Source organism: Camelus dromedarius, chromosome 10 (assembly GCF_036321535.1).
Source record: "Camelus dromedarius isolate mCamDro1 chromosome 10, mCamDro1.pat, whole genome shotgun sequence".
Taxonomy (NCBI): domain Eukaryota; kingdom Metazoa; phylum Chordata; class Mammalia; order Artiodactyla; family Camelidae; genus Camelus; species Camelus dromedarius.
In genome coordinates this window covers 69,239,331-69,262,763 of record NC_087445.1, presented here as the reverse complement: position 1 = coordinate 69,262,763, position 23,433 = coordinate 69,239,331, and the positions used below count along the sequence as shown (strand labels likewise).

The following is a 23,433-nucleotide window of genomic DNA, read 5'->3' as shown; positions in this document are numbered from 1 at the left end:
GGAAAGGGCATCCTTCCTGTGCACCCTTCAGTGCCAGCTGAGCTGACAGAGAAACGAGATGGGGACCTGCCCTGCCAACGTGGGGAGGGGGCTGGAAACGGAGGCTGGGGCAAGACCTTGGGTGGGATTCTGGCTTGGGTGGCCCTAGTGGCCTCTCTCAGCCCCTCTGAGCCTCAGTTTCTCCATCTGGAGAACACCCACAACGCGGGGGTGGGCTCCGCGGGCTTCCAGGAGGGGCAGTGGCAGGCGTCGCGAGGGACACTCAGCCGGCAGCCTCCACTCCCCCGCACTTCATGCTCAGGCCACCTGAGTGAGTGGCGCGGTGGGGTACGGGGAGGAGGCGGGGCTAGGGCGTCCGGAGGGCGAGGAGGGTTGGGGGTCCCTCCCAGGCCGAGGTGGAAGCGGCTCCGTTGCTACGAGCGGCCTTAGCAACGCACCCATTCAGCGGAGACAAAGGCGCTGTCACTTGAGCGCAGAGGCGCCCCTGCGGCTCTCTTGTTCCCACTGACGCTGCGCCTGAGGGGGCTGGGGCGGGGGGGGGGGGTGCTGGGAGAGGGAGTGGGGGTGCCGCCTGCGGGGTGCCTGTGCCCTCCCGGCAGGCCTGCAGGGGGCGCCTCCAGCCCACTTTGCAGAAGGGGAAGCTGAGATTCTGAGGGATAGGGACACCTGCCAGGGGTGGAGGCCAGCTGGGAGCTGGGGGGGTCATAGAGACCTGGGTTCACATGTGCCCACACTTACACTCACGTGACTACCGTGCGCTGCAGTTTCCCCATCTGTGGGGATGGGGGCCTGACCCCAGCTCTGCCACTGACCCTGACTGGTCACAGCGCCTCCCTGTGCCTCAACTTTCCCTGTTGCACAATGGGAGGATGACAGCACTCCATTTCCCCAGGTTAGGATGAAAGGAGTCAGCAGATGCCCAGCTTTAGTTCAGAGCCCAGCCCCAGTAACAGCTCCATAAACAGGCCTCTTGCTCTGGCTGGAAAAAATCCGGTGGTTGGAGGCTGGGCAGCGCTGAGCCCACCCCTCATAGACTTGTCTCTGGTTTAAGACTGTGGGAACTCAGGCTCGGAGAGGCTGAAAGATGCCAGGGTGCCCGAGGCTCCCCTCGGGCCAGGCTGAGCTCCCCAGGCCCAGTCCTCTCCTTGAGCAGGGCGTAGGTGGCCCCTGCCTTGCCCCGCTACCCACAGGCCCCCATCACACCCATCAGCTGTCCAGCTGGGGAAGGCACTTGCTGCTCACCGGCTTTGGAAGGTCTCTCAGACCATCAGGTATCAGGACGGGGATCCTGAGAGGGGATGAGGCCGGGAAGCTGGCCTTGGGGTGCCAGAGGGGGTGCGGGCACAGAATAAGACAAGCTCCTCACTCACTGCCCCTACCAGTAACACTGGCCTGGGAAGGGGTCCCCAGTTTATTCCCTAAGTGAGCCTCTCCCACGGAACACTGCATTTTCACTGACTACAAGGAGCAGAGTGAGAGGAAGAGCCCCTCAAATTTTGGAGGGTTGGGTGTGGTTGCTTCTCAAATCACTTCCATTCCAGTGCAGTGGGGCTGAGGGGGTGTCCAGGCACCAAGGGAGGAGGGGAACTCCTTGAGGTGGGAGCTATACCTGAAGCCTTGAATGCTGTCAGCTCCACGGCCTGAGGACAGAGGAGGTCTTTCAGGGGGTGGCCCCTCCTCCTTCTGCTCCCCTTGCCCTAGGGGCCCTCAGCTACCTTGGTGATGACTCCTCCACCCCCAGTGGCCTTGGCATTCAGGTTCTGCCAGCAAGCAGTTAGCACATCCCAGCTGCTCCCAGAGCCCTTCAACCTGGTAACTGACGATGGGGGCCCCCTGGATCCCCAGGGGAAGCCCCCACCCCAGCCCCACCCTAGTCCCTGTGGTTTCCCCAACCCTGCCCGTCATGCTTGCTAGCCCCTTGGCAGAGCCATGCCACCCCATCCCAGAATCACCGGTCTCTCAGGATCTGCGATGGAGGAGAAGCTTGTGGGAATTCTGGGGCCATGGGTCCCTAGTGGGGGAAAAAGACTTGAGTGGTGAACTTGTAGGAGGCTGAGGCAGGAAGATCTCTCTCCACTCCCCTACCCTGGACAGGGATCTTATTACCAAAGGCCGTAAGAACCTACTCAAAGTTTACCTGATAGATCAGTGATGAAGAAACTAGGGCCCAGAAAGGCAGGGTAACTTGCCCAAGGGCACACAGCAGGTGAAGTAGGAGCTGGGATTTGAATTCCTAGCCTGACCTTGAAATTATTCAACTCATGTCCTGTTGCGGGGCCTGGAACCTCACCCACCTACCTGCCTCAGGAGCCCCCCAAACCCCTCTGCACCGAGACCCAGGGAGGGTGACCCTGGGCAAGCCTGGCCTCTGGGATGGGCACCAGGGGCCCCTGTTCCCTGGTGATGGTGGTAGGAAAGGAGCCTTTTCTAAGCCATTCCCCCATTGCAGAATTCTCCAGGCCTCAGTCTCCTTGTCTTTCAGATGGGCTAACAGGACCTACCATTGCCTTCTTAGTGCTGAGGAGACTATGTCACCAGGTGGCGCTCGGACTGGAGGGCAGTGCGGCCTTACCTCTAAGAGCCAGGTGTCTTCCGGGTGAAGCCAAGACTACAGGGTTGTCCTGGGCCACCTCCCAGGGACCTGAGGGCCTAGGGTGGAATCCTGGGACCGCTGGACTGGAGCGAGCCTGACAGGAAAGGCCATTGGCACTGGGACCCCACCATGGGTGGTACCTCCCACTCCTTGGCCCCCGTGCCTACCCACCATGAATGTCTCTGCTGCCTTCTTCTCAGTCATCCTCTGCAGGGCACTCCGGACCTGGGGGGTGGGGTTGAGGTCAGGCCTGGGACCCTCCCCCAACCCCCACTGGCCCCAGAGCTCCCTGCAAGTAAGCCCTGCCCGCCCCCACTTCCATCCCACCCCCCAGCAGCTGGTGTCCCCTGACTTACCTCCCTGTTGTAGGCGGCATAGACCAGGAAGATGTACGGCCCCTGAGGACAGACCAGTGTGAGGCTGGGTGTTTGCCTGGAAGCCCCACCCCCTTACCCCCAACTGCCTGGTCTGCTGCGCTGCAGCAGAGGCACGCTCAGAGACATTCAGAAACACAGGCTGATGGACTCTGCCCTGTCCCCCAACCCGCAATGGGAAGGGGGCAGTTGTGGCATTCCAGGGCAGAGAGAACCAGGAGGGGCCTTGCCCCTCTGGACCGCATGCCTTCAGTCTCTGGCTACCGGCAGCCCCTCTGCCTTCTATCCCGCCGTGCCCCCGGCCCCAGATCTGCCCCATCCTCATAGCCTCTCCACGCTGCAACGGTGGGGACTGGGAGAGGGGACACCTTCTGAGGCTCCAAGGCTAAATCAGGTCCAGGGACAGCAGACTGTGATTGCATTCTGACTGTGCCTCTAACTGAGTGCCTCTCTGAGCCTCTATCTGGAAAGTGGGGATGAGGCCAGGACTTGCCTCCTGCTGTGGGTGAAGGACTCAGCACAGGGGCTGAGTTGTAGCTGGCTCCTCCTCCCCACACACGTGAGGACACGGGGGCCTGGCCAGCTCAAAGCACCAACACACTTGGGGTGGCCCTTGACCCTCACAGCAGCTCCATGGTGGGGGGGAGTGGATTCATTCTCCCCATTTGATGGAGGGGGACCCTAGGGCCCGGGGTAAGGGACAGAGCATGAAGTTCTAGGCTGAAGTGTGGCCCAGCAGGTGGGCTCTGGAGCCTAGGACTTCCTTAGACTCCACTCCATTGCAAAAGACAACAGTCCCCCACTGAGGCTCAGATTGAAGGGCACAGCTGGGGGTACATGGGGTTCCTTGAGGCCTTCCAGCTTCCCAGGGCTGAGATCTGGAGCCCCAGAGCCTGACTGCTCCCCCTGGTTCCCAGGCACCAACTGGGTTGATACCAGCCCCAACCCAGCCCCTAAGACAGAACTTGGTGCCTCCTAGCCGCCCCCACCCAGCCTGTGCTCTCTCTGCAGCCCCCACAAGCCACCCCCATCCTGTCTCCTTTTACCCACTCCTCACACCTAAACAAATACATCTTTCCAAACTCTGACCTAGTCATACCAGCACCTGCCTAACGTCCTTCACGGCTCCCTAGTACTCCTGGGATGAAGACTGAGCTCATTACAACAGCTCTGGGGACCCTGCACAGTCTGGCTCCCATGTCCCCTCCTGTCCTGTTTCTCACCAGCTCCCCCTACCTATTTCTCTGTCCACTGATCCCCTATGCTCCCCTGACTTTCCCCTCTCTCCATGCAGTTTTCAGGTATTAGCTGAGAACCACTGCCTCCAGGAAGTACCCATTCTGCCTCTGCATACTGCCCCGACTGTCCCTTGGTCTGTCAGCCATACTGGGGTTGTGTGGCTTTGGTCCCTCAGGCTGAGACCTCCAAGGGTGGATTCTTTGATCCTGTTGCTCCGCTACACTCTCCAGTCTGCAGCCCAGCACGGGCACAGGGGAGGCGCTGGGAAAGTAAGTACACGCTGAATGACCGAATGAAACAAATTAGCTCTCTGCGCTCCTGACGTGTGCCAGGTTTTATGCTTTACCCTTTGCCAATATCTCAACAGAACCCACAACGATCCCATGAGGTGGAGAATATGACCGTCTTTATACAGATGTAGAAACTGAGGCCTGTTTCAACTTATCCAGGCCTCCCAACAAGACCCTCGGGCAGGGTAAGTGAGGCTCTTCCACCACAAATCCTGGCACAGGGGGCCAGACAGAAACAAATCACCCCCAAGAGTGAATGAGCTTGGGGGGATTTCAGTCCCTCCAGCCCCAGGCCTGCTCCCTGGTCACCTTGGGCTGGCAGTGCCCAGCTTATGCCCAAGACAGAGGGAGTGAAGGATGGGGCTGGAGGTGGGGCAGGGAGAGAGAGAGGCACAGGGAGATGGCAGGTTTGATGGAAGAGAGAGAAGAGGCCAGGATTGGAGAGGGGAGTGTTGGGGAGGGACCCAGAGGACCCGCCCGACAGTCACAGGACCTGACAGTCATAGGAACATCAGAGTGGGCCCAGGTCTCATGCCTTCTGACCTCCCCCCACCCCGAAGACATCCTCTCCCCTCCTTTCACCAGATCTGAAGGTCTGAGGTTGGCTGTGAGTGGGCAAGAGAGGTCACACTCAGAGAGAGGGAGAGGCAGGGTAAGAGACCAAGAGGCAGGGGGTCTGAGCTCAACAGAAGGGGAGAGGTAGAGAGAAGCCCAGGAAGAGCAGGTGGGTCCATGCTAGAGGAGAAGGGGACAGGGAGCGGGGACTGTGACAGAGCCAGAGCCTGAGAGGCAGAGAAAGAATCTCAGGGAAAATTCAGAGACAGAGACGAAGAAACGAGACACTGAGAGAGGAAAGGATGAGAGGGAGGGAGAAAGGGCGGTGATGGTGGCTCTGACTCTGTGGCTGCAGCTCTGCTCACCTGAGGGCCACAGGCAGGGATGGAGCTGGAGTAGTTGCCATGGCAACGGGATGCTGCTTCCCTTGCCACTCTGGCAGGGTGGAGAGACCTAGGCAGGGTCTTTCTGCTAAGTGGGCTGAGCTGGATTCCAGCCCATGGAGCTCTGGGAAAGTGGGGCTTGGAAGAAGGGCTTCTCTGTGTCCATCTCTGTCCCCAACTGCTCAGGCCCCCCCCAGGTCTCTAGGAGATGTGCTGCTTTGAGAAGAGCGTTGGAAGCCCAGTTTTCCTTCATTCTCCAGGCCCCTCTCCGGGCACCACCTCCATCTTCCCCCAGCTGTCCCCTCTCTCCCAGTTCTTTCCTCTCTCCATTCCCACAGCTGCCTGGCAGAAGTGCTGCATCCCCAAGGCCCAGGGGGAGACGATACCATGGACCAGGACCCTGGAGACCAAACCCCTCGGCACCCCTCCCCGCTCCCTGCCTCATCCCTCCCTTAACACTTCACTCTCTGGTCTGCGGCATGTCTGCCTCGCTCCCGCATGTCAGCTCCACAAAAACAGGGCATTGTGCAGCCTCCTTTGATGCTGTGTTCCTAGCATCTGGAACAATGCCTGGCCCCTAGTGGGCATTCAACAAATATTGCATGCATGAATGACTAACTGGGTGCTAGGTGCAGGCGCCCCTTGCGACCCCGGCTCCGCATTCCCACCCTCAGCCTCGGCAGCTCTTCCAGGAACAAGCCAGGCCTATCTGCGGTCAAAGCTGAATATTCCAATAGCTGAGAACCCAGGCTTGGACTCCGGCCCCAGCACCGCTCCTTCCTACTGTGAGGCTTTGGGCAAGTGACTTTATGGTGTCTTAATTTCCCCATTTGTAAGGCCTATTAAGAGATGTAATCCTGGTCCAGGGCTCAGAGTCCCCAGGGATCCTCAGCACTCCTTCTCTGAGGAAAGGATAGGAGGTCCCCAGGAGGCCCAGTTCTAGGGGCACATGGACCCTGGACAAAGTTTGCAGTTGATTTCCTAAGCTTGACTTTGGCCATCCCTGGACCATCCCACTTCTCAGCCCTGAGAGTGACCTGGGCTGGGCAGAGCTGGGAGGAGTGGGTGCAGATAACGTGGCAGGGCAGGGAGGGCCCTCCTTGTACCCACCTCCCTCTGAGCACTCAGCCCCCAGGCTGTGGCTGTCTGTGTCCAGGCCCAGGTCCCCCATAGATCTGCAAACTCCCTGAGGACAGGGACCTAGTCTGACCCATCTCTGGGGACAGGGCGCAGGACCCGAAAGCACACAGGAAGGTTCCTGAAGTCCTACCGTTACTGCTTCATTTATGTGGATCATGTCCTCCCAACCAAAACCTTTTCTAAACTGCTGTCCTCGACAATGGAACAGCTCATGCTGCCTTGCGGTAGGCCACCCACAGACCCCAAGGGCAGAGGTCCCCGGTGCCCCACGCCCCAACCTCAGCTTCCTGTCGAGGCTTGACGGGGCTCTAGCACAGCCTGGGTTCTGGAACTTCTGTCGCACCCTGGAGTGTCAGGGTGCAAGGCATCCTATCAATCCATCCCCTTTCTGGGCCTCAGCTTCCCCAGCTGTCAAATGGGCTACAGAATTCTGCCCGATGTACTGTTCTTTGAGTCAAGGTTTTGTTCCCATTCTCCCCTTTGCCCCTCGCCCACCTTGACACGCTTCCCCTTTGCTGTTGGTGCCTCCCGTGACAAAGAGGACACTCCTTCCCCAGTCCCCTGACAAACCAGCCACGCCCTCTGAGCTCCAGTGCATGCCAGAGCCCTGGTCCCACATGGCCCGGGGCCCAGGGTACCTGGAAGGAATTGAGGCCCACGGCGGCGTAGGCCCAGGCAGGGCTGAGGTGCACCAGCACGCCGACCAGCCAGGTCAGGCCCAGGACAGGCAGCAGGACCAACACCGGCTTCACTGTGGCCCTGCGGGACAGCAGGCAGGGCAAGCAGGGCAAGCAGGGCTGAGGGCGGCCAGGGGACTCCCCACAGGGTTCTGGGGAGGAAGCATCTGGAAAGCGCCTGGAGAGGGTCCAGAGCCGCAGACCAGGGACTGCTTCTCAGGACATAGGTGTAGCTGGAACCTTTGGCTAGACTTGGCAGCCTCTTCTCAGTGACTCAGGTTGTCATGACCTAGGGGTAGGGACACTGGGGAGACAGGTCCCAGGCCCACACCTGACTCAAAAGAAAAGGGTGGCAGTTACCCAGAGGGAGGGCTGAGGCCTGGACAGGGGGTCCAGGTGACATGGAGTCTGGAAGGGCTTCCTCTTCCCTTTCCTCAGGGGCCCCTGGGGCTGCCTGGCTTTTCAGGGCCCTACTGGCTTGGGCTGCCTTGCCCCTGGCAGAGGATGGGCAGGGCAAAGGAAGGCCAGGGGGTGCCCCCTCCAGCAGGATATGGCCCTGGAGAGTGATGGGGGTTCTGAGTAGAGACTTAGATCCTCACCCTGAACCTGAACTTATGGGCCTGCCTGATCTGGGGTCTCCCCTACCTTGTCCCTATGTGCCATCAGTGCCTTCTGCAGATGGTGAGTCCCCAGGACAGTGGCAGGTGTCTAAACACCCCTCATACACACAGGCTTGATCACCATCCCCACAGACAACACGCATGGGCACACGCTTCCACGCGCCACATGCATGAGCCTGTGGGCACCCACAGCAGGGAGACAGTGCACACAGGCTCACCTGCAGCCTTGCACCCATGAGCACCCACACACATACCCGGCCAGGACTCACACCTGCTCATGCCCAGCAAGTCTCACATCTGGCTCCCCCGTTTCCCCCTGCTCCCCCGAGCTGCGGCCTCACCACATCTGGATCCTGATCTGCTGCTGCAAGCAGGGCTGTGGGCTCAGCATGCGGGCCCGACGGCGGGCGCTGGACACAGTGACCATCACCACGCGGACCAGGATGCAGGTATTGGCCTGGAGACCTGGTGTCAGTGGGCGAAAGGGTCCCCCTCCCCCGACATGTCCCTCCCCTGCAGGGCCACCAGGCCTCCCCGCTCACAGTCAGCACGAAGAGCACGGGCCCCACAAATGCCCAGATGGTGTCTGTACGCACATTGAGCCAGCAGTGCCCCGTGGCCACGTAGTCATGGGGACACATGGCCAAGGTGATGGCCACGATGGCCACGGGCATGCCTAGGGGAAGAGGAAGTGACCTCAGGACCATGCCACTGATCCTGTCCTCTCTGGGACCCAGCCCCCACCCAGGGCTGCAGCCCCCAGCTGTCCCAGGAGCAGGCGTAGAGGCAACATTTGGAGATCTGGGGAGTAGGATTGGGTGGGCCTGATACTTTTGGGGTGGCACTAGAGCCCTGAGTAGTTGGAGGAGCTGAGACTGAGTTGAGGCCTTAGAGTTGGGAATCAACAGAGGTGGAAACTGGCCATTTGCCTGGGAGTTCACTGGTCGCGGATTAGGGAGCTGGCAGAGGTGGGTGTTGGGCTGTGTTAGGCGGCATTGGGTGTGGGGTGGTCGGTGTTGGACACAGCAGAGTTGAGGAGAACAGAGCAAAAATGGGGAGCTGAGGGCCTCACCCCAGCCTGTGGCGTAGTACAGCGTCAGCCTGGGGCCCGGGCGCATGCTCACCGCCACCACCTTGCTCCACAGCAGCAGCCCCTCCACCAGCATCCAGGAGAAGGCGGCCAAGAAGAGCAGGTGCATCACCGCAGTGATGGCCACACATGCCACCTGTGTGGGAGGGTGGGGGACCCCCACCGAGGCCAGTCATGGGTGCAGCCCACCCAGGGTCCCCTGCCCACCCCTGGCATTGTCAACCCAAAGCAGTATGAGTGGGAAAGGTTGCCAGGCAGCGCCCTGGGCCCAGCTCCACTGTTCAGGGCCTTTCGCCTCAGGGCCTCGCTCCTCCCCAGAAATGGAGCCAAGTGAAGATGTGGGCAGCAACCCACAAAAGGCTGAAGGCGCTTTCCCAGGCCCCCTGAGCGCACAAGCCCACCTGCTGGCCGCCCACCTCGCTGGCCTCTGCCCACTCGCTGGCCATGAGGACGCCCTCGGCAGCGGCCAAGGAGAAGGTAAGGTTCTTGTGGATGGTGGCTCGCTCTGACTTGGGGACCCTGAACAGGCAGAGGAGGTGGTTAACCAGGAAACCACCACCAGCCCCCACCCTCTGTCAGCCCCAGCCCCACCCGCATCCTGGTGAACGGGCTACTCAAGAGCCTGCCTCACCCGGCCACCAGGAGGAGCAAGAAGGTGGTGGCGAGGGCACAGAAGGACACACCACAGCCCACGAATGAGAGCGTCCTCAGCAGTGACTCCTCCTCGGGGCCCCTCTGTGGAGGGACAGAGACCCCGGAGCACAGTAGCCTCATCACACTGACCTGATGAGCCCAGGCCTCACCTGCCCCCGCCCGGCTACTCCTAGGCTCCCCACGCTGCCTCCTCTTCTGCCAGAGGGACGAGGCCTGCACACAGTAGGCACTTAATAAGGGAGCATTTGCACGTCCTCTCCTGCTAGTTGTCCCTAAACTGGGACCCAGGTTTCACTGATTCCACAGCCACTAAGAGCACTAGATTGGAAGTGACTGACACCCACGGGGAGGCGATGGCTTGTGACAGCAACACTGAGGGGGTATATGGGGCTGGCACGGATTATTCATGGTGTGCCAAATGTCCATGCTCTGTTTTCACAGGAAAAACGTGTTAGGTAGCTTGTTTCTCTAGTGTGTTCCCCAACACGCCGAGTGACCCCAGCATCCTGGGCTTGGACCCTGTCTTGCTCAATCTCTTGGCAAGTGACCACTCAAGAGTCCCTGGCTGGCTCCAGCGAGCACACCTCTCTAGGCCCCCTCCTGGAATTTGGCTTCCCCCCCCCCAAATCTGTAAATGATGGTGCCTGTCAGGGGCCTGTTTTGGTCACATCTCCTTTTACTTCTGATCTCATCTCGGCCATGGCTTTACCTACGGGCTCTTCATCTCCGGCTGAGACCCCGCCCACCCTGTCCACCAGACAGACCCAGCCCTCACAGCTCCCCACACATGGGACCCACCCAAAGCCGTGGCCCACCTGTGCCTCCTCAGAGGTGAGTCCCTCATCCCCCAGTGGCCCAGGCCACTCCCTCCTCAGCCCAGTCTCCCAGTCTCCCCACTTCTCCCTGGTCTCCCTCTCCGCTCTCCTAGGCCAGGCCCAAAACCCCCCACCCCACCCCAGCCTCACTCCCTGCACCAGCGGGCTCCCTCGTGGCAAGTCTGACGCCTTCTTCACACTCCTCCACACCTGCTTTCTGCAACAGGCCCGAGATCCAAGCACGTGAGCCCAGCATTCCAGGCCTGCGTGGTCTGAGCCGTGTCCACCTTGCCCCCCACCCACCTCCATCCTGGTCCTCGCACTGGAAGCCCAGACACATCGCAGGTGCAGATTGTAACATGTCTGCTTTTTCTAGCCTCCTTGCCTCGCTCAGTCTGGCCCTCTGCTTGGAATGCCTTTCTGCTCCTGTTTATCCTTTAAAATTTAGTTCTGACCTCACCTTTCCCTGCTCTCCCGCCCCTCCCCAGCACTCACCTGGACGTCGTATACCTGCAACAGGACGGCAAAGTTGGTGCTGTGGTTGCAGAAGCAGGCGGTCGAGTCCTGATACAGGGCAGTCACGGAGCAGCCAGTGGTGGCCCAGGAGCCCCCCGAGTCTGGGCTTGGGGTGAGTACGGAACAGGGGGCTCTTGAGAAGGGCTGAACGTGGGGGTGGAGGTGGGGAGGCGGCAAGTACGGAAAAGCGTCTCCTCAAAGCCTGGGGTCCCTCTGTGCCCTGCCTCTAACCAGGTATGTGACCTTGGGCAAGTCACTGCCCCTGCTGGGTCTCAGTTCCCCATCTGTAAAATGTACTCACCATTCTCAGGAGGGTAGGAGGATGGGGCTGATACCAGTGATTACCACTGATTAACTGCGTTAATTACGGAACAACAGTAATTGATGTTCATTCTCTGATCTTGGATACATCAACTCTAACACCCATTCGACAGATGAGTCCCTTTCTACGTACCCCACAGCGTAGGTTCGCATACCTCCAATGACAGGGAGCTCACTACCTCCTGGGTAACAGCTCTCCTGCCTCAGCTTGTCCCCAGCTGAGTAGGGCCCGGAGCCACCCCCACAAGGAGGTTGGTGGTAGAGGCCCAAGACACACTTCAGTCCTACCTCATCCTCAAGCAGAATGGATTTTTTTTTTTAAGTGCCTTATTTAAAGAACTTGGAAATGGAAACTCACCTGATGCTGAAGTTCCAGAAAGCACAGACAGGCTCCACCAGCTTCTGAGGGAAAGCCTAAGGGCAGCCAGCAGGGACAGGGCAGGTGTGTGAGCGCACACGTGGGCAGGTGTGTGAGCGCACGTGGGCAGGTGTGTGAGCACATGTGGGCAGGAAAGAGACCAGAGGACGCAGGGGTCATGCAGGCCTCCGTGTGTTTGAGGGACCGGGGGGTTGCCCAGCATGCGTCATGGTGCAGGGGCTGGAGCAAAACACCAGCAGGGAGGCCGGAGGAAGGTGAAGCCAGCAGATGTTCATGCCGACATTGTGGTTAATATAGAAATCCTGGGAACGAGCTAAATGTCCATCCTTTGGGGGTGATTCAATCACTGCAACTCTTCCCTCTAGGATGCTCTGTCTGGTAAGCACATACTAGTCTCTGCTGGCGGGGAAAGAGGTTGCCATATATTGTTTAGTACAGAAAAAAGATTCATGACCTTACATGTAGTAGGAGTGCATTTATAGTTGGAAAAAACAAGGTTCTATGTAATTGTGAAAACATCTACACAAAAGGTCTGGAATCACACACGCTGTTAACTTAACAATAGTTAGATCTCAGTCTGAATGTGTTATAATGCACAGATTTGTTCTTTTGTAATGATCAATGACAGCAATATAGACTTTAGAAGATGTCATCAAGCAGTAAGGGGACATCAGGTGGTACCAGTCCCAGGCCAGGCAGGGAGGTAGCCTGAGCCCAGGACTTGGGCTATTTGTCCCGACTGGGGAGGGTAACGGCAACGTCACCTCACTAGAATATGACACTTCATGTTTTGCAAAATACTTCCATGTCCTTTATTGTGACTGATCTTCATAGCAACCTGGTAGACAGTTACGTAATTTCAGATGAGGAAACAGCCTCAGAGAGGGGAATTAATCTGTTTGCGATCACACAGCAGAGAGCTGAGACTGGGTTGTGACTTGATCCACTCTATACTCTTTCTACCACTCTGTGATGATGCCTCTGGGAAACATTATTTCCTGGGTTGGCTGAATAATCATCACCTGTATTCATTCACTCATATTTTTCCTGGGTCTCAGGTACTATGTTAGATGCTGAGAACACAAAGAAAGACTGCTGTTCACTTTTTAAATGGATGATTGTTACACCACTGGTAGCAGTATCAGCGCAGATGTACACTCAAAAGTCAAAAACTGTTAGTATCCAGGAGCCCCACATCTGGCCATATGTCCCCAGGAGACGGTCACCAGAATCAAAATGTATTATAAGTGAGGATTTTCACAGGGTTAGGCAGGGTTAATCGTAATTTTAAAAAAATCTGCAGATACTGTGGACACGTGACTGGGAGGAGGTCACGTTCATTTTGGACCACCCCCTGGGAAGGCGGTGGTTCTGGACTTGGCCACAGTCAAGGCCTACAAATCTAGGATCAAACAGCAAGTGAGAAAGGACAGGATGGCAAAGGGGTATCTGTGACAGAGACCATGCAGAAAACACCTGCAGGGAAAATGAAAAACACAGATGTTTACTTGGCTCAGCTGAATGGGCTTTGATTTTGCAAAAGGAAAAAAAAATATATATATATATAGTGTTATGTACCCAGAAAAAGGCTGAAGAGGAATATATGAAAAAGTTCACAGAAACTATAATAGGGTTTGTCTTCTTGATCCTTCTTCTGCATTTTCCAAATTTGCCATCATGAGCAATCCCTTACTTTTATTTATTTTTCATTTTAGTGTATTTTAAATCATAATTAATATATAAATACAATCTCAACAGTTAGTCCTTTGAAAATATAAACCAAATTGTTAAACTTCTAGCTAGAGCGATCTAAAAAGAAAAGGCAAACATCACTACAAACCATGCAGACGTTAATGGCTAATAAGTGAATGTTAGGAACAAGTTAAGGCTAGAAATTCAACAACCTAGATGAAATGAACAAATTCTTTAAAAGGCACAAATTACCAAAACCATCTCAAGAATAAATAAAACACCCTAAATAACCCTATATCAATTTAAGAAAGGGGCTCATACTTCTAAATCTTCTCACAAAGAAAACACCATGCCCAAAAGACTTCACTGGTCTTCACTGGCCTGTCAAACATTTAAGGAAGAAATAACACCAATCCTGCAAAACTCTTGCGGAAAACAGAGAGACTTCTTCCCAACTCATTATATGAGATTAGCATTAATCTGATACCAAGACCAGAGGAAGACGTGTAAGAAAACTACAGAACACATTATTCATGAACATAAACACAGAAATCCTTAACAAATATTAACAAATTGAATCCAGCAATGTATACAAAGAATAATACACTATAACCAAGTGAGGTTTATCTCAGGAATCCAAGGTTGGTTTCACATTTGAAAATCAATCAATGCAGTTTACTATATTAACTGAATAAAGGAATCAAGGAAGATCTAAGAATGCCCAATAAATGTAAAAACAATGCTCAAAATCATTTGTTTCAAGGAATTGCAACTTAGAACCACAGTGAGCTAACAATACAGAACCATCATAATGGACAATATAAAAATGGCAGTGAAGGATGTTAGCAAAGGTGTGGGACACTGGAACGCTCACACACTGCTGGTGGGAATGTGAGATGGTACAGCCACTTTGGAAAAGGCATTTGGACAGTCTCTTAGGAAGTTAATGTATACATACACTGATCGTACAACCCAGGAAGTCCACTTTTGGGTTTTCACCCAGCAGAAAGACATCATACGTCCACAAAAAAGACTTTATATGAGTGTTCACAGTCGATCTATTCATGATAGCCCAAACTGGAGACAACTCAAATCTCCGTCAGTAAGTAAATGGAGAAACAAATTATGGTCTACCCATCTAACGGAATTCTACTCAGCAGTAGCAAGGAGCAAACTATTAAAACAGACAACAATACAGATTCTCAAAAACACCACCTGAGCAAATGAAGCCAGACCACAGCACACGCTCTATGATTCCATTTATACTAAACTTTAGAAAAGACAGACATAATCTACAGTCACAGAAAGCAGAGCAGTGATTTCCTGGGTCAGAGTTGGGAAGGCTGCTGGGGAAGGGGCATGAAAAAGACTTTTGGGAAGGTGGGCAAGTTCTGTATGTTGATGGGGGTGGTGGTGCGTGAGTATACACACTGGTCAAAACCCATCAAGTCATACACTTCAGGTGGGTGCTTCAGCATACGCAGATTTAGATACTTCAATCAAATTGATTTTTAAGAAGTCTGGAGTGATATACAATAGACTGACAAGCTGTGGGGTGTGTGTCTGTGTCCAGGAATAGTGATTATGAGCAAGAGAGACTTTCGTTTTCCCTGGAATGCTCTGAAGTTTCAAAAGTGAGAAGGCGTTTGTGTATTACATACAATTAATTGAATGACATATCTTGGGGATCTTTCCATGTCAGTTTATAACAAAATACCTCATTCCTTGCATAACCTCAGCTGACTGTTCCCCTGTGTAACTCTACATGGCTTTTTAAGTAGTCCCCTTACTGATGGACATTTAGGTTATTTTTTTTTCTTTTAAGGTTATTTTTATGCTTATGAAGCAGGCTGCAGTGCAAGCCTCTGTACGTCTCCTTGCAGTTTTCGAGTCACGTAAGTGTGTGATGCATTACTTCCCCTCCTCCTCCCTCGAGGACAAGGGGATGGCCTGTGGATGTGTATTTTTCTTGAACAGTTTTGGATCTTGGTTGTCTGTGAACAGATATCGGGATGTGGGGGGCACCAAATCAGGATAACTACCAGGTGGCTGTTTCCCAGAAGCATCACTGAGTACCTGGTGTTGCAGGTGGAAGGCCACAGCCGTGCTGGCCTCCCCTGTCTCATCCCACACCTCAGAGGAGATGATGGCTGACCCCACCTGGGTACTTAGGAACCTGTTGGGAGAGAGGGAGCTTTAAGGGCACCAGCTGTCAGCGGGGGGAGAAGTCATGCATGGCTGGGGACATCTCATCTGGGCCCCTGTGTCCAAAGATACATCAGGAAAAATCCAGTGCTGGGAATTAGGGCACCTGGGTTCCATTCTTGCTGGTAACTTGAATAACTCCTGTTCCCTCCCTGAGATTCAGCACTGAAGCAGGAGCCCTGGTAGGAGCTGAGCTGCTTTCCCACCAGCACATCTTTGGCAGGCCCAGCAACTCGTGTGTGTCAGGGGTGAGAGTGTCTGGCTCTGGGCTGCCAAGGGCCGATTCACCCACCAGAACTGGGGCTTTGGGAGGGGATGGAGGCCTGGCCTTTCCTCAGGAGGGGATCCAGGCCCGCATCAGCCTACCCACCTCTGCATCCTGCTCGCCTCTTCAGAGCTGTCAGGAGTCTGGGGTTCTTGGCCAGGGGCCCCCTGGGTGTGCTGGAAGACACTGGAGCTGAACCAGCAGTGGATCACGGTGACTCCAGAGAGGCCTGGGTGAAGGAGGAGGGGGCCCCGGACACACCCAGTGACTGAGCAAGCACCATGGGTTGGTCCCGAGGGAAATGCTCTGCCCACCCTACAGACAGGGAAACTGAGGCTTCCCGAAGATCACAGTTAATAAATGGTGGAGTCAGAATTCCAACCAGCCATAGCTGATGTGCTTAACCCACATCTCCAAAGCCCTTTGTCCCTTGTCCTCATCCTCCACCGCTGGGTGGCACCAAAGGAAAATGCATGGGGTTCAGGGAGGAGGCTAAGTGAACACCTACTACGTGGTAGGTGCTTTTAACCCCCTAACAACCCACAAGGCAAGTACTAATATGACTACGCGACAACCTCACATCGGGTGAGGAAAGAGTGCTGAAAGATGAGGAGGTGGCAACTGTAAGGGCCGAGGTTGGACCCAGACTCAGCAGGGCCCCACCACCTGACTCCCCCATGACCTGTCCCCATCTCTTACCTTTCTGGAGGAGCCGCCTCACTTCAACGGTGGGGATGCGGATGTGGCCCGGCCCCTCTGGATGCCCACCGGGCATTGTGAACACGATGCCCTCCGCATTGGCCTCTCTCAAGCGTAGATGCCACACGTCCAGGCCTGGGATCAAATGGGGCTGAGTGGCTGGGCCCTGAGAGGGAGCTCTTTCTGCTGAGCTGGCCCAGTGGCAGGCAGGGTCTGCTTCCTCTCTCCCTGCTGCACACCTAGGAGGCCACTATTGCTGCTCAGAGAGGTTCAGCAACTTGCCCCAGGTAAATCTGCCTTCTCCAAGTCTAAGGGGAGGGGGTGACTGAGAAGGGGGAGTCCCTAGGGGGCAGGACCTGAATATCAATGAGCCACTAGAAACCACCTGAAGGACCCAAGTTTTGCCTGAAGTTACACCGTAAGTGCTCCCCCACTCAATCTACAAACATTCACTGAGTGTGTACTTGGGTCTGGCCCTGAGATGCAGAAATGACTCAGAAATAGCCCTGGCACTCAGGGAGCTTCAAGAGGAATTATGTCATTACCACAAATGCAACAAAAGATATGTTCAAGACACTGGGGTAACAGAGGAGGGAGGAACTGACTGTCAGGAGAGAGTTAAAATTGGGGAAGGCTTCCTAGGGGTGTTGTTGCTCAAGCAGGGTTCTCAAGGATACACAGGAGTTTGCTAGGACGTCAAGAGAGAAAGAGCATTCAGGATGAAGGGGACAGCATGGGCAAAGGCAGGAAACAGAATGGAACATCTGATGGGTGAGGGGCAGACTCACCGGCGTGGCGGTGCTGGACGTGCATTCGCGGCCGCTCAGAGGTCAGCACAGTGCTCAGCAGGGGCGCCAGGCGCTGCACGCTTGCCACCAGGGCCATGGGTCCTCCAACCACCTGGGAGAAGGCCACATCTTAGCCCTCTCTCACATTCCACGCCCCTGCACTGCTGCCTTCCCTGGCTGCTGGGGTTAACACCATTCTTAATGATCGGTGCAGTGGCCTGCCTGTTCCAGAGCCTCAGTGGCTCCATAGGGCTTCCAGGATCAAGTCCTGGTTCCTCAGACTGGCATCTGAGGACCTGCCTGACCAGTCTTCCCTGACCGCTCCAACACTCTCCTAAACCACGTCGCCCTCTAGTCAAGCTGAGGGCCTCACAGGGCTCTGGGACTGCTGGCTGGTCATCTGCCAACCAGAGCACCCTTTGAAGGCAGGGCCATGCCTCCCCCTTCTTTGGTGTTACTTGGTGTTAAATCTGTAGCCGGTGCTTTAGTTTTAGGTTCCAAAAGGAAAACCATGTGAGGGGGTGAACACAGGGCGGGGAGGGGAGAACGTGCACTGATGGGACCCCTACTCTGTGCTGGGCAAGTCACCTGATTAACACCTACTCCCATCCATTGTCTAAGCATGGCAGGTGTGATCATCCCCATTTTCCAGACAAGAAAACTGAGGTTCAGAGTCCAGCTTTCCCCAGTCTGCCATGGTGCCTCAGATCCTCAGTGAAATGCGGGCTTACACCCCTCCCAGGATGGGGAGCACCACTTGAACGGGGGAACAGTCCACAGAACCAGGCTCCTGTGTTGTGCCATCCCTGCCCTAGCCCTAAGCCTGGGTTTTGGTTCTGTCCTCTGAGGTCACAGGGGACCATGTCTGCCCCTTCAGCACCAGAGCTTTTCAGCAATGTTCAGGACTCATTTTTCTCCCTTCTCTGGGCTGATCACTCCCAGGCCTACAGCCACTTCTGCCAGGATGAGATTTCCGACAGCCTCACCATCTGTCTCTTCTGTTCCACAGAGTAGCTGTTTGGTAGACAAGAAGGCTGAACACTCAGCATAGAGGACCTCCCACTTAAGGTGGTCAGTGGGTTGTTGGATATGGGGACACCCTTATTGACTAGTGGCTCTTAATTTTTAACTGTAGAAGCTGTTGTTCAAGAGCAATTGTATATGGAAGTTCAACTTATGAAACAGACAAAAGAGGAACTTCTCCTGATGGATGGAGAGATGGAGCCCAGAGGTGGGTGCTGACCCACCCATGGTGACATAAACTGGTGGCAAGGTTGGCCCAGATGGCTGCCCCACCCAGCCCTGCCAACCTCACCTTGCTGACTGACAGCCACGCACCAGCCAGCTGCTCCTCTAGGACCAGGCTGGCCACAGACAGGACGGCCCGGCCCAGCTGCTCCCAGGGCCCTGTCATGGGCTCTGGCTCCCACGCCCCGAGGGCTGTCACTCTTTTCAGGAACTGCACGACAGCCAGCAGCGCAGCTGGTCCCAGTGGAGCTGCCTCCTTTGCCAGGACTCTCTCCAGAATACTCAGGAAGCTGGAGGCCTCGGCCAGGGACAGGTCTCCGTGGGCTTCAGACAGAGGGTCAGGGAGGAGCTGTGGGCAGAGGGGCCGCTGACTGCTGGTCTGGCTGTCACAAGAGGACTCCCCATACTTGGCTTCTGCCACTCTTCTTTGTGGGTGCTGGTCTAACTAGTCACAAGTCCCCAGCTCTCAAAGGCTCAAAAATAGGGGGCATGAACAACCTTACTTCCTGCACACACATTAGGTGGGTGTCTCCTTTACCATTGACACTGAGGTGCAGGGAGGCCACCCAGAGTGCCAGACTCTCCAGCCGCCTGGGAGGGGGCTCACCACAATGGCCTTGGCTAAGGCGTTGATGTGGCTGATAACATCCTGGCCAGGCCATGACGGGGCATCCTGCAGCCACCGGTAGGTCTCTGCAAAGGAGTGGATGTCAGACAGAGTCCTGGGCAATACCCTGCCCAGAGGTGCCCCATCCACCCCGTGCTGCTGAGGGAGGAAGAATACATTGATGTCTGTGTGTCTGGAGCCTTGGGTGTCCTAGATGAGGAAACTGAAGCACGGAATGGCAAAATCACCTGCTTGAGGTCACACAGCTGGGATTCACACCCCCAGGTCCTTTGGCCCTGTTGTCTGTGATCTAGACTCCATGGAGGCCTTGAGAGTCCAAGAAGATTCTAAATTCCCGGGGGGACTGTGCTAACTGCTCCCCCTTCAGCCTACACTGGTCTACACGCAGCGTCCACTTCAGCAGAGCCCAAGGCACAGCCAGATAGGGCGCACCTGTCTGGTAGCAGCAGAGGAATGGCAGTGGCTGCAGGCAGAGCAAAGAGCCCTCCGTGCGGGGTCCTGGGTCCCACGCAGGGCACTCCTCTGAGGGCACTGGCCAGGGTGGGAGGTATGTCGGGGACGCATCTTGGCTCCACATAGGTCCCCTTGACCCACAGCTGGGTAGGGCCTTGAAGGCGCCTGCACACCAGAAGGGGCGCCAGGATGCCTGGTCTGGGAGTTAGTGGGCTTACTTGGGAACCTGGGGGAGAAGCACTGAAGCCAGCACCGGGCAGGGCAAGGTGGCCAGGGAGCGAGCCCATTCAGGCCATTGGGACTGGGAGGAGGCCAAGTTACTGGAGGCCTGGAGAGGATGTGTCCAGAGTTGGGCGTGGCTCGGTTGGCAAGAGGTGGGCTGGGTCCAGCAGTCGGAAGGGAAACTGATGGGAGCCAGGGGGCTGGGGGTGGAGTCAAAAGGTGGGCGGTGCCTGGCAAGCAGGAGGCTAGGCGGCGCGTACCCGGACAGAGGAGCCGCACCCGCACCGGCGGGAGCAGTGAGGGCGTGATGTCCAGGGCGCCCAGGTCCCAGCGGAAGAGCAGGCCGCCCGGGGGTGGCGCACAGGCCCGTGCCCGGTGCAGCTGCGTGGGGCTCAGCGCCCGGGCCCACAGGTGGAAGTCAGTGAGGTTGCCGCTGAAAGCGTCACGCGCTGAGAAGCCGCCGCCCAGAGAGTCCTGGTCCTGGCCCAGCACGAGGATGCCGCCAGGTGGCAGCGGGTGGCCCGCACCCAGCCCCCGCGCCCCGGCGCGCCGCCGCCCGTCGGCGAACAGCGCCCAGCGCCCGCCCAGCTGCTCCCATGTGGCGCACACGTGGTGCCAGCGGCCATCCGAGCGGAAGGCAGCGCGGAAGGGCGCGTGGTGCCCACGCACCACGAGCGCCGCGTGCACGGTGCCGCCTGGCTCGGCGAAGGCGCGCAGCTGCAGCGCGTTGGCCAGCGCGGGCACCGCGAGGGAGAAGAGAGCGGCGGTGTCTGGCGAGGCGGCGTCCCACTGCACGTGCACGCACGCCGTCAGCGCCCCCAGCGCAGGCACGGGCGTCCGCAGCCGCGCCGCCCTGTCCGAGGTCCTCTCGCCGAACATCAGCGCGTACGTGGTGCGCGCGCCTGCGGGGACACGCGGGTTGCAACCTCAGTTCCCCCAGCTGCGCACACCGTCCTGCCTCCGACGACCCTGTGGCGCAGCTGTAGGGCCCCTTCTGGGCTTCAGGTGCCTCCCTTCCTCGAGAAGGAAGAAAGGCAGGTTCCAGCGCCCGTGCTCAGAGTCAACCCTCTACTCTCAGTCCTAGACAAGGGAATTTGAGATGCGACATGCGCTTCTTCTTGGGCTCAGTCTGCAAGGACTGTCACGGTGGGTTCTCATCTCGAGGTAACCAAAACTTCTCCCCGCACACCTTCACCTCCCAGGCCCCAGAACACACTCACGCCTCTGTGGGGGTCTTTGCAGAGGGGCTTGTCTTTGGCCCACCCAGATGGGGTCGGGCAGCCGTCGCGCGAAGACCTCATCTGGGTGCTGCTGTGTTAGGTGGCCAAACCGCTGCTCGCAATACTCTTGGGCCTGCCACCAGCTCAGCCGTTGCCCTGGAAACTTGCACACCCCGCCTGTAGTCTCTACTACCTCTCCAGGGGCCACTGGAGCTGCAGAGCAAAAGGAGGGTCCGTGTGGGAGAGCAGTGTGTGGGCATCCGACCCTTGCGGCGTGAGTGGGGTGGGCAGGGCCAGGAACACAGGGCCTGGAGTCATGTGGGGATGGATGAACCATGGCTATGCTCTGTGACCTAGCAAGTTTTGTCCCCTTGCTGAGCCTGTTTTGTCATCTGTATAGTGGCAGGAATGAGATGGACATGAGTGAAACTTTCAGCCCAGGGCCTGGTATGGTGAAGCAAAACAAAATGGCATCTCTTCCTTTCTTTTGCATTTGAGGCCAGTGCAGCACATGGACCACGGGGTGGCTAAGCTGGAGGAAGGGGGAGCCTCTCTCAGGCATCCCTCATACCAACCTGTGACCCAAGGGTTCCTTGATTCACCTGGGGAGTTGGGAGGGGTCCCAGTGAGACTCCTTATCTGAGAGAGAAGAAGACAGGTGGTGTCTGAGTCATGTTCCTACCTTCATCTGTGCAGTTATTGATTGCCTACTGTGTGCTCCAGCAGAGTGCAGTGGAGGCTGCAGGCTCTGCAGGGTTCACCCAGAGTGTGGTCTTGGGCAGATCACTTCATTGCCCTGAGCCTGTTTCCTAGCACCCAACGGATGTTTTTATTCTATTTCTATGCCAAGGGCTTAGCGTGTGTGACCTCTGCCTCGACCTCGTGATGTGAGTTGGCCACTTGGAACCCTAGCAGCTTTGAGTCCTGCCTCCCAGAAGTTCAAGTACCGGGAGGGCCAGGAGGCAGTAGCACCAGAGGGCCATTCTGGATCCAGCAGGAGCAGGCGAGGAACAGCCAGGATCACGAGAATGGCCACCGTGGACTGAGGAAGGAAAAAAGCACAGGAAAGCAGCTCAGTGTCCTGCCTTGTGTTACTACCCACTCTGTCATTTTTCCCCTTGTTTGGCTCCTAGACCCCACTGGGCTGGAAGCCCAAGAAGGGATGGCCCACCCAGTGGGGATGACATTTACTTGCACAAAGGGATGGTCTCCAGGAGCCTCTTCCAGGATGCAGCTGGGAAACACTGTAGCCCTGGTGAGCTGGGGAGTGGGGAGGGGAGGGCAGCAGTCCACTGGCCAGAGAGGGGTGGAAACAAAATGCAGGTTCTCCTCCAGGGCAGGAGGGAGAGAGCTCTGGGCCCTGTAGGCTCCTCTGTGTTCTTTGGGCTTCTAGCCTGGCATTCAAGGCTCTGCTGAGCTCTCCGGCCTCACCAGTCCCACTATTCCCCCACGCAGCCACCTTTTCCCTTGATCCCCCAAGCTGCTGCATTTCCCCAGGCAGCATCCCTTCTCCAGACCTTTGGCGGTGCTGTCCGCCTTTCTAGACCAGCCTCCCACTCCCTCAGAGGCACCACCTACAAGATAAGCTTGCGGTCATTCCGTCCACCCAGCACTTACCACAGGCCCACCCCCGCCAGGCGCTGTAGTAAGCTGCGGAGACCCTCTTCGCAGGTGGTTTGGGGGTTGCTCTTTGCAGCCTAGGGGGCTTGAGGCCAGGAAGAGTCCTGGCCAGGCACAAATGGGTCTCAGAAAATACTGGAAGTGAAATAATGCCCCACTGCGTCTCACCAGCCACCTAGAAGTCTGGAGCCATCACATATGGTACTTCGTACCCTTTCCTCTCTCCCAGATAAAGCTTGTAAGCATGAAAATCAAACATGTCCCAGCACGGGAGGACACGGAGGTTTACACTTTTTGGACTCTGAAAAGCATCAATTTACTGTCACTTTCGCCTCTTTCAAACAGCACTTGCGTCCACCAGGGCCCCACACCCATCCCCTCGTCGGAGGGGAATTTTAAGAGCCTAGGCAAGGGCACACAGCATGGGCTCGGTAACTGCTGACCGCCCCACCCGTCTGTTCACGTCTGCCACTATTTGCCCCCACAGGCTCCTTGGCTCCCACCTTCCTTGCTCACCAAACACTCGTTGGCATTCAAGAGAGAGACGCGAAGTTTTGCAGCCGCTGAGCGATCGGTCTCCGCAAGGGGCCAGTGGGGAATCCCTCCTAGGCTGATGGGCCAGGCGCAGAGGGCTCCCCTTTCCCCGCTCTGACCCCTCCCCCGTTCACTGTCCTGTCCTCACCGTCTTCGCCTGGCCTGGCGCCTGTGATCCGCTCAACCTCTGCGAGGTGTTCCGGAGACCAAGTC

At 56.7% G+C, this 23,433-nt stretch overlaps 1 protein-coding gene across 1 annotated transcript; it reads right to left on the bottom strand.

The window, feature by feature from the left end:
- Positions 1-1,948: 1,948 nt before the first annotated feature.
- On the bottom strand, positions 1,949-23,433 carry ADGRD2 (adhesion G protein-coupled receptor D2). The gene is made up of 24 exons (XM_064490891.1): positions 23,369-23,433; positions 22,014-22,108; positions 21,642-21,705; positions 21,067-21,279; positions 20,107-20,748; positions 19,604-19,702; positions 19,151-19,236; positions 18,611-18,892; positions 17,296-17,407; positions 16,508-16,642; positions 15,914-16,037; positions 15,381-15,514; positions 11,433-11,438; positions 10,926-11,047; positions 9,593-9,696; positions 9,378-9,480; positions 8,944-9,097; positions 8,414-8,547; positions 8,213-8,328; positions 7,213-7,333; positions 2,950-2,991; positions 2,761-2,818; positions 2,573-2,589; positions 1,949-2,011 (listed from the first exon to the last, which is right to left on the bottom strand). The coding sequence occupies exons 2-24, from the start codon at positions 22,047-22,049 to the stop codon at positions 1,949-1,951; spliced, it is 2,967 nt and encodes a 988-aa protein (XP_064346961.1). The 5' UTR covers positions 22,050-22,108; positions 23,369-23,433.

Coding starts and splice junctions, on each gene's coding strand:
- ADGRD2 (XM_064490891.1), bottom strand. CDS start 22,049: ATGGCCCTCTGGTGCTACTGCCTCCTGGCCCTCCCG. Junction 19,237..19,603: donor CCTCTGCTGCTACCAGACAG/GTGCGCCCTATC, acceptor ACTCCTTTGCAG/AGACCTACCGGTGGCTGCAG. Junction 16,038..16,507: donor GAGGCGGCTCCTCCAGAAAG/GTAAGAGATGGG, acceptor TCCTTCACCCAG/GCCTCTCTGGAGTCACCGTG.